Here is an 11423-nt window from a genome sequence, read left to right on the forward strand (position 1 = left end):
ATAAGAAACATAAAAATACATTATATATGTACATACTAATATAAGAATAGTTCTCGTACGATCATACATGTATAATAGTGTAATATAATATATATGTACAAAACTTAGCCACAGACAAGTTAAAATAATATACATAATATATCGCATCTTTATAGCATATCTCCACGAGACTTAAGTAATCAGAGCAGCGTATTACCGAATATAAAGATGACAATTTTTATAATTACTCTCTAGTTAATTGTTTTTCAATTGTAAATTCGATTGACTTATATTATATATAATCTTCTATAAGTATTTCGCCCATTGACATTTCAATGATAGAGCTTATAATTTTTGTACATTGTATTGCTTACATGTGACTTGAAACAAAGCTGAATAAATAACTCGATTCAGCCATTATGAAATTTTCATAATTATGCTCGAAGGACGCGATATATATATATAATTTATATTTATATGTATGTACAAAAGTGTGTATGACACGGACAAATATCGTCAAATCATATAATAATGAATAATTTAGAAGGCGAGGACGTGGTGCACATTCGAACGTGTGTGTAACTCGTTAGTTCTCCGAATTGAAATAGGAATTTTGCATTAGATACAATTTGTCTATGGGATTGATGATTGAGTTTGATGCTAAGCTCATCGGTTCGTGTAGCAGACTCCCGTGCTGCACTGGCTGATGATTCTGTAGGTCGAGATTCTGCAACGACAGAGTGTCCGATGTGCCCTCATCGATCTGGTCGAAGTTGCTGCCGTCTAATGAAATGTCTGAACTGCAAAAACTCTCGCCGGAGTGGCCATGGTATTCTGAAATATTCAAATGTCCAAAATTAATTAATCTGTAGTAGTAATTGAATTAATGTTTTTGACTTGGTATGGAATATTTCAAAAGTTTGAATGGTTTAGCTTTTGAATGAAATAAAAAATCTCAAAATAAATCATGAGATGAATTTTATCACAAAATGTATGGTGGGCATTGACGTAAAGATTTGTCTGTGAACAATTCGCCACAATTTTTCTGTCATGGCTGTTTTTCTGTCTGCCAACAAATAAGGATTTTGTTTAACAGATTTTCATTATATAAATATAATATGTAGAAACTGAGATAATTTTTTTTTATCAATAATATCTCAAAATTACATTTGGTTTGATAAAATTTATTTATTAAAAGATTCACAGAAATTTGCCTGTTGTGGTCTTTTTAGCTATGATAAATATCAGAAATCTTACGAGAGATTTAGCTGCCGACAAATCTCTCTGTCAATGTCCACTTTAAAGCTAACTTAAAGATGCTAAAATGGTGAGATCACACTTTGACTCAAATCAATAAATTTAATTAAAATTTTGTATGTATTTGGTTATATGGTTACTCGGCTCTGTATCTTAAGTTTTTGTTCACTGAAAATGTCCAAATTTTTTTAGAGTAGGACATGGTAATGATTTAAATTTAATAATTTGGTTAAATTACCTTCTGGGGAGTATGGCAGATTTGGGTTTAACGGTTGACTAGACGAGGAGAATGATGAATCTAATCCTAAATAATGCCCGTGTTCGCTGGACGGAGATTCTTGTTTGATAGTCTTCTCATCTTTATCCTTGTCCTTGTCCGAGTTCTTGTCTCCATCTTGCTTGGCCTTCCTCTGTATTTTTTTCATCTTGGCTCGCTGATTCTGAAACCACACTTGAACGACCCGCACGCTGAGACCGGTATCTTTGGCAAGTGCCTCCCTCACCTTCCGGCATGGCTTCGGACTCACTTCGAACGAGGCCTTAAACTGGCGTCTTTGTGCTGAAGTCAAGATTGTTCTGGGTCTTTTTGGACCGCGTCTGCCATCTCTAGGTCGACCTGTCTCATCAATGATCATATCGTCGTCAACTTGCTGCAATAGGAACATTTCTTTTTCGAAATCCTGCCGGCAGAACAGTTGGCCTGCCCTCATCACGAATTGTTCTCCCTTTTGCAATGGTTGACAGCAGACGACGCAGACGAAGCAGGGTAAGTGGAAGACGTGGTGCTGAGCCCTCATAACTAGTTCTTGGGGCAGAAGTCTGTCTCCGCACCGGGAGCATTTCACGCCGAATATTCTAAACCAAAATTAAAACAAACATGCATATCTCACACTTTCATCTTATGTTTTTGCAATGTAAGTAGAACACATTTTATATTTATGTATATATTGAGTTTCTTGCTAATGCTCAAGTGGTACTCAAAAGGATATTGGAGGCAGGTGGAGGGAAACATGTACGTGGAATGGAACTGATGAAATAGATGGCAAAAAGTAAATTAATATGAATAAGTTTGAATATACATAGTACAATATATGATAATACACATATATATATATATATATATATATATATATATATATATATATATATATATATATACATATATATATATATATATATATATATATATATATATATATATATATATATATATATATATATATATACACATATAAAATATGTGTAATAAATTCGCTTATACATGACCCAATAAAATAAATAAATTGAATATTGAAAATATCTTAATAAATTCGATTAAATGATGCTGACAAAGATATGGTTCAGATATAGTCTTTACAAATTTAGCAGATGTACATATGTAGGTACATTCAAAGCCAACCTGGTTGTAAATTTGATTACCATCATGTTTTTCAAAATTAGAAATATAGTAAAATGTTTCCTAAAAATGGAAGATATACGCAATTATGATAATAGCTTTAATAAAATTCTAAATAATCAACGGCAAAATTAAATAATAAATAATTCTAATACGCTATTGCAAGTTACATAAATATTTTGTTTGAAAAGCAGGCAGTCGCATTATATCACATATTACTATTTAACAATGTATCGATTAATCTTTTGAAAGTATGGATGTTATTTTCACTTTTAAAAGATGAATCTGCGCACCGTTACCGCTATGATGGGCTTTCGGTATACCTGTCGTAGTCTGCTTTGCAATAAAGTTTGTCGTTCCTGGCGTAGCAGGTTCTGGCCAAGGGTACTCCGCAGGCAGCACATGCCAGACACCGCTCATGCCAAGATAATTCACCAACTCTGAGTAAATAGCGGTCATGGATACCACGTCCGCAGCCTCCACAGCACTCACATGCCCTCTCTCGCTTCACAGTACCTGTACATTAAAAATTCTGTGATTAATAAAGTATTCCAAATATTATTTTATACAATTTTACATATGCTATGTGAAAAATGCTGAAATAGTGTTTATTATTTTGAGTAGTGACATCTATATAATCTTACATAAATTTTAAAAATTTACTATCTGTATGTTTTTGTCACATTAAGTCAGTTACAATAAAGTCATTTCAAATTCAGAATATTAATTAATAATACACATATTCAAATTTTAATATTATTCATATAAACGCAAATATCATACATATTAATTTCATAACAAATTCGACGAATTAAATAGTTGTAATTTTTTTTCATAGATGTCACTATCATTTTTTTAAATTCATACAAATGTACTTATTAGAGGTTATTGAAGCAGTTCTCAGAAAGACACGTAATACAAGGATGAACAATAAGAACTGTTAAAAACCAAAATCAAAGAATCATTTAAAATGTTACAATAGTATGGATGAGTAGTGAGTAAATTCACAAAGAATGATCAGTTTTCTATATTACAATATATTACAATAAGTTTTCCGTGTAAATAAACAAAAACAGGTCGACTTTTTTCTAATTTTTTAATTAACTTATAAGTTTCAATATGAAAAACTTATGTTTTAGTTTAATTTTGTGTATAGAATATCGCTTTTATGGTCGTTTTATTACGGTATTTTCGAAGTCAATTTTATAGAAGGAAACAAAGTGTACCACTGGTTTCAATGACTGAAGGTTTACACTGTCTGGATTATTCCAAAATAAATGTAAAACCAATGACCGGAACCTTTTTCAAGCTATGTAGGCCGATGTCAAAAATCGAAACACGCTTGATAAAGAACACCGATAATTTCTTGGAATTATTTAAATTTGTTAAATCAATTAATAGAGTAATAGATTTAATTTAACGGGAAAAGTTTAAAAAGGGCTACAATTTAGACTCTACATAGAATGTGTCGATTAAAGACAAAGCGTTGGCTACGAAATTTTTCGTAGCAAACGACGCTACGACTGACCCAACAATTTATTTATCGAGAAACAAATCTCTCAACTTCGTGTCCGAGTCATTTCTGGGATCACATTAGCAAACTTTTTAGCGACCGTTATATAGCTAACACGTTCTGTCTATTATTTAATAATATTGCGAGACCTTGAATGGGATATTTTTTTGAGAACAAGATACTTAACAGTTGGCAAAAGAGTTGCTCGTCGTTACAAAAAATCTACGACCGACAAATTGTCAAACAAATCGCTATGTCCATGGACTACTTTTGGGTACAGATTATGAAGATGATATGATTAATTAAAAATCATGAATATGATAATGAAAAAAAGTAATTTTATAAGTAGTAGTGTTTTTTGTTTAATTCATAATCTTATAATTTTACAAACCAACGGTCAGGAGTATTTCTTTATAATTTTCATTTTGTATATACCCTTAAAATATTTATAATTAATAATCCACTTCAGTGGAATATTGAAGTATAGATATGTACATATGTTTGCCATTTTACTTGTGTTGCTTTCTTATTAGATATTTAGAAAAAATTCTTTGTATTAACTATTTAGTTGAGTATATGTATGTACGTATGTACTAACAATACAAACCTGTATACATATCTTTATATTTAAATTTGAACAAAAACGTCGTTGAAATAAATATAATAAAAACTGTTTCAACAAATTTACATTGTATGTATGTAAATACATAGATATATTTTCATTTAATTTCAAAAGCAGTTAAATTAATTAATAAATTATAAATAAAAATAAATATTTCATGTATGTTTACACAAATTGCATGAAAATTTACGTCGGCATCGGAATTAATACATTCAATTCAACAAACATACACAAACCGTATTCACACTTATGTATATATAATATGTTATGTACATATTTTATAGAATCGTCGATTAATATTATACTATTATAATTATGAAAAATCAACTATTTGAAATGAAAATTCTTTGAGTTTTCATTTGATTTTGACCAAGTTTTGGTTTATTCAATTATTAATTGTAAGAATAATTTCACCTTGTATATAGGTACATAAATAATATAATAATTTAACCTTGGTTTGATTTCACTATCGCAAAGCTATTTTAGTTGATTTAAATAAAATTTATACGCCATGTACATACGTACGTAGATACAAGTGATAACAGACGATATGTTGTTTTAATTTACATACAACTTTATATAACTATTATAATCTTATATATAAAAAAAAGACCGTTGTGTGTGTAATTCGTTTGTGATTGGCTGTCGTCAAATTCGTTTCTGATTGGCTATCGTAAGTATTCATTAATTATTATTTTTTAAAAACAAATGAGTGCTTTTTTAATTGAATATATTGCGGAACGTTGAATTATGTAAATATGTACCCATAGTCATGAAATGAAATTCATAACTATGGATATAATTTAAGCGTAAGATATAAAAAAATGTGATAATATTAATACATACCGAATGGAACCACTGGTATATGTATGTATTATAAAAGTGCACCATGTGATTTATTTTGGCTCATGTGATTATAACCAATTTCATGATATTATATAATATATGATCACTATGGGACTACAAACAGAGAAATGTCATATTATTGGCTTTAGGCGTCATATTGTTGTCAAGTGACGATTGTCCACAGACAATCCTAAATAATTTTAGCATCAGTCGTATTTGATGCTTGGTGCTCGACGTATGTCCGATAAAAACTTCTCCGTTTGTTTATATTACTCGCAAGATGGGCAAGCATCGGTAAAATTGCACAATGCATTAAAAAACATGCAATAAACAACATGGGATACAAGTAAATTGATCCGATTGTATTCCGCGCGTTGTAGCGTATTTATAGAGACGTACCGCGTAATATTGACAACAATTATTTATTCGTAGGGGCCCTTCTATTATTATTATTACATTTCTCTTACTACAAACTATCTTTTACAAACTACTCTATATGCAAATTTTGAATGAAATTAATCAATTGTTTAAATCTATTAATTAAATCGACTATCAATTGCGATATTTATTGAAAATAAACCAATTTATTATTGTTAAAGCGAATATCGTTTACTAGTGTTTTTACCCGGCTTCGCTCGGTATTTGTAATATTGTACCTTAAACATGGCGAAACTAAAAGTAAATTTTCATTTGATTTTTTATTGAATTTGTTTGAATCGAAAAAAAATAATATTCAACCGTATATCGATGTCGTCGTCATAGAAACTTTGAATTGCTTTCGATGCTCCAAACAAACCTTAAATACAAAGTTTCTTTCGAAGCTATATATAATACATACATATGTAGAATACTGTGTTGTACCCAATGAAATATCATCGCATGGGTGTTAGCATATTAAGTTATTAAATAAAAAACAGTTAAAAGAAATGTGTCGGTCCTGTGTTCGGATTTTTTTCACATACCTTTTAAATATATTTAATTTAATATTTAGATTTAATTGTATAATATAAAAAATGGTAAAAACTACCTAAATATAAATAATATAAAACACCAATAGAAAAATTAATTAATTAAATCATTTTTCAATAGATGGCGCTAAACGCTCAGAGGCTTGCCTAGAGGAAACATTGGTAGCAAACACTATATATAGAAGTTATTTATTTCGTTAATATATTCGTACATTTTGTTGATAAATTAATTAAATAATTAAATAAATAAATTTTCAATAGATGGCGCTAAATTCTCAGAGACTATTTTGCCTAGAGGAAACGTTGGTAGCAAATACTATATATATAAGTTATTTATTTCGTTATTATATTCGTACATTTTGTTGGCAGTGTTTTAGCTGTGACGTACATATGTATGTTGAATCGAAACAACTAATATAGTATGGCCAGCGTTATCTCAGATACACACACATACACACAGAATACCGATGTTATATACATATGTATATGATATAAAATAATATACAATATCTACGAAACCAAAAATTGATAAATATGGGGAAGTTTTCAAATTTTATACGTATAAAATTAAGATTTCAAAATTTTCCACTCAGTAGTTAGCTGACGTTCACGGTATTTTAAACTTTTTGCACTTGATTTTATTTTAAATCTTTGTTATAAATAGAGATATCGATAGTCGATCAATTTATTGATTGATTATTTTTTCCACATATGAGCCGTTATATTTGAAAGTCCACTTTTCTTCATTTCGATTAGTATTTCGCATAACATTGAATATAAAGTTTTGCACTTAACAATATTTAAAAACACTGGTGGCCTGTAATACGTTTATTCTGCTTCTCTGATATTCTGGACATATCGAATTAAAAGTGACAACAGTTTGTGAATCAAGTCAAACAGAAAGTGTTTTTGGATCTGAAAATTGCCCTCTTCCAAACATAACGGATCATATGATGATATTATGTACATATATATACGAGTATAAAATATAAAATTTTAGTAATTTAAAAACACAATAGTTTATTTCGATTGAAAAATTAGTATTCTATTTATATTCGATTATTTAATTTTTGAATATTTGTCAATTTTATTCGAATTGTACATATACTATATATTGTATTATTATTTTATTTAAGTAGTATTGTCAAACGTTTCAGCATCATGCTAACTTTCTCAAAAAAAGTTTATTTATCGAAATTTTATTGATTGCACAAATTGCATTCTTGACAATTTTGATAATAAATACATACATACATACACATAAACCATACGTATACGTTATGTTTGTTATTAAATCGTGAATTAATCGAAGAATTACATGATTTTCACATGAAATTGTCAAATACATCATAAATATATGTATATATGTACATACATATGTAGATGGAGATTTTCACTGATTTTTTGAACACTTTGAAACACAATTCAATGTATGTAAATCACAAATGATAGTATGCGGTTTATCACAATGCTTCTACACTTTTTTTCAAATGAAATACCAGCACGACAAGAAACATACTGTAGATTAAAGTCATCCTGAAATTTAATTGGGGTATAAGTGATTGGATGTTTTCCAACACTTATACTAATGATTGTATCGTTTTAAAAAAGTTTTACCGTTGGTTATCATTCATAAAATCACTATAAATCACCGATCACCAACCGGAATATATGTAGGTATGACGAGTGGGTTTGTCGAACGATTTTAAACGATCACTTTCAGATGCAAGGGCAGCACACGACACTGATATGGAATGGTAGACCGCCTACTACAAGAATTGACGTCCGAGCGATCCGACGGGTCGTTTGAATTGTTGTAAACGGTACCTGGTGCAGCACTGCAAGGTATGGCCGAGGCCGGATCTTGGAGCAGGTTCGGATTCAGATGCTGGTAGAACTCGAGCATGGTGCGAAGGGGTTTGCCAGCGGGTTAGGGGTTATCGCGAGGCGCGCGACCCCGCCGGTGATCGCCGACAGAAAGGGAGCACAATCCCAGAGGGCGCAGGTCCAAGGCGTAGCCCACGACACGCCCATCGAGAGGAGGGGGCGAAGGGGTTGTCATGGGGGCGGTGGGGGTTTCGTAGGGTCTGCCGGCAGAGACGCCCCTCACCCGAAACGCAAACAGTCGACTCGCGAACTGTCTCTCGTTCGAAATTGTCTATGCAAGTTCAAGTGTAGTGTGTGAATTAAGACCTTGTAAACATAGAATGAATTCAAGACGATAAACGATATATAATAATAATTATTATTATTTTTAGTTGTTTGTGTATATATATGTTTTGTTTTTGTTATGTCTAATTTATTATTTTGTTTCTTGTCTTTTCTGTTATATTTTTGACCATTGTGGCGCATTAGAAATTCCCGTAATGCTACAACGGTCCAAACTTTAAATAAATAAATAAAATAAATAAAATAAGACTCTCAAACCAGCATACATACATACATACATACATACTAGAGCTTGCAATTTACCGTCAAATTACAATACCGGTTTACCGGTTATTTACCGGTAAATGAAAAAAATTAATAATAAAATAATGGTGGCACGACAAATCAGCGCAAACCAACTTAGCGCCGACTTTCGGCGCAGACAACTCAGCGCAACGACAACTCAGCGCATCGACTATTCAGCGCAAAATCAATTTTTTCAATAAGTTTAAAATGTGTTTTCAAAAATAATTACTGTGTTGAAATTGTCGGTCATATCTACATGATAATTTCATAAATGCGAATAAATTTATTTGATACTCTTTTTGCCTTTGTGCCCGGTTTAGAAACCCTGCTTAAAAATAAATTTTTGCGGCCTAAGTTGAGAAACCCTGCTTGCGTAATATTTCAAGGCACAAAGAGTATCAAATAAATTTATTCGCATTTATGAAATTATCATGTAGATATGACCGAAAATTTCAATACAGTAGTAATTTTTGAAAATGCATTTGAAACTTATTGAAAAAATTGTTTTTGCGCTGAATTGTCATCCGTTAAGTTGCCGCTGCGCTGAGTTGTCTGCGCCGAAAGGTCGGCGCTAAGTTGGTTTGCGCTGAGATGTCGGTGCGCCAAAATATGCTCTCAGGAAACAAGTCATATCAATAATTTCGTCTTTTAGACTTGACCTGAATTTTGTGCATATTTGTCCCACAGATGAAAATGCTCGTTCTGATTCAACACTTGTTGGTCGGCAAGTCATATAATGTTGAAATGCAATGTTTAAATATTTGTCACGAATTTTTTCGTGTTCCAAATATGACATTTCTCTCTGAATAACATTGTTTACATCTTTTTTCGGTTTATCTGTTTATAAATTTTTTATTTATTGCTAATTTAAGCTTTTCTTCAAGTGTTAATATTTCAACTATTTCTATTTCATTTCCTTCTGTCTTTTTGTTCAGTAATTTTATAGTTCTCATCCTTCAAAAATTCATACTTAGTTATATCTATGATTTTTTCCATTATTGTAGTTTTATTCATTATATTAAATATTCCATATTCATCAAAACCATTTATTGTATCAGGATCATTAAGCTAATTAACCACGTCGGAATATATCGTTCTTCTTTCCTTTATTCGAATTATTAGCTCTTCTTTAAGTTCCATGGCTAAAAAAGAACTGTATTTAAACAGTTCATCAAGCATAAATTTCAATGATATGTCGGCTGTATATAGATTTATGTCTTCACAACATATAGCTTCTACAGCTATTTTTACCGGTTGCAATGCCAATATTATGTCATCAAAGCGTCACAAAGCGTCACACCAGTTTTACAAAACAAAAGAAAGAAAATTACAAAATAAAAACAATAAAAATTTCAATCATTCATCTCATTCAAATAGTCTCAAGAAACTAACCAGCTCATCAACATGACAATTGAACATGTCCAAATGCCCATCAATCACATTATTGAAAGCAGACGTTTTCGCAGGAATAGGTTGGAAAAGTAAATGATGCAAAGCTCTACCGCATTCAGGCGCCGAAAATTTAAATTCCAATAAAATCGAAGGGAATATAAAATTGAATGTCCGTCTGTCTGTCTCGAATAGACTCTTAAACCACAGAACCGATTACAATGGAACTTTCAGGATTTGTTGTATGCATGTCCGGGAAGATTACTGTGAAAAAAAACGGGAAAAAACTTCTTTATAAAAATATTCGTAATTAAGATTTTATCCTAGCTGAACCCGTTGATTCCCGTTCTATTTCCCGTTCCCGTTCTCTTTCCCGTTAACATTTGTCCCATTTTCCTAGCTGAGTGGCATTGCAACGCAATAATTTCAAATGCTTTCGCGTCGCGACATACGTTGTTAGGGTAAAATAAACAAATAATTGAATAATTTCAAATGTGTTCGCTGCCTGCGTTTTTCTGACAAATGGGAACGGGAACGGGAATGGGAACGAGAACGGGAATGGAACGGGAACGGGAATCGCATGCGTTATTGTGGCATTACAATGCATGCCGGGTTCAGCTAGTATATACATATATAAATGAATGTCTGTTTGTAGATTACATGTTAATTTTTAGTGATTTTTTTATATTTTGAAAATCGCTACTATTTTTATTTCTAATAATTTTATATGTATTATAAGAAAAGTCGATCTTACTAAAATCGTTCAAATTGGAATTAGAGTTTGGAGTCAAAGTCGAAGTCGAATCATAAAACAATGTCGGATTCGGAGTTGGTAAACTTTGAACCGACTCCAAATCCTGTTTAAAATACACAACATAAGCAGGTCATAATGTTATATTTTGACGTATATCAATATTAGAAATAATCAATTCATTTTCATTTTTGAAAGTACTCTGTTTGGATAGATTTTTTATTTAAAAATTCCGTGATCAAAACATT

At 31.2% G+C, this 11423-nt stretch overlaps 1 protein-coding gene across 1 annotated transcript; it reads right to left on the minus strand.

Annotated features, from left to right (window-relative positions):
• Nucleotides 1-565: 565 nt before the first annotated feature.
• On the minus strand, nt 566-8487 carry Lmx1a (LIM homeobox transcription factor 1 alpha). The gene is made up of 4 exons (XM_077445484.1): nt 8352-8487; nt 2956-3148; nt 1475-2091; nt 566-813 (listed from the first exon to the last, which is right to left on the minus strand). Exons 1-4 carry the CDS (start codon nt 8485-8487, stop codon nt 566-568), a joined length of 1194 nt encoding a protein of 397 aa, XP_077301610.1.
• Nucleotides 8488-11423: the final 2936 nt, after the last annotated feature.

Source organism: Arctopsyche grandis, chromosome 2, assembly GCF_051622035.1.
Source record: "Arctopsyche grandis isolate Sample6627 chromosome 2, ASM5162203v2, whole genome shotgun sequence".
NCBI lineage: Eukaryota > Metazoa > Arthropoda > Insecta > Trichoptera > Hydropsychidae > Arctopsyche > Arctopsyche grandis.

Bases quoted from the DNA above. Each gene is read 5' to 3' on its own strand.
- Lmx1a (XM_077445484.1), bottom strand. From the start codon at position 8,487: ATGCTCGAGTTCTACCAGCATCTGAATCCGAACCTGCTCCAAGATCCG. The intron at 3,149-8,351 runs GTAGGCGGTCTA...TTTAATGTACAG, and splicing joins CTCGGACGTCAATTCTTGTA to GTACTGTGAAGCGAGAGAGG. The intron at 2,092-2,955 runs GTATACCGAAAG...ATTTTGGTTTAG, and splicing joins TGCAAAGCAGACTACGACAG to AATATTCGGCGTGAAATGCT.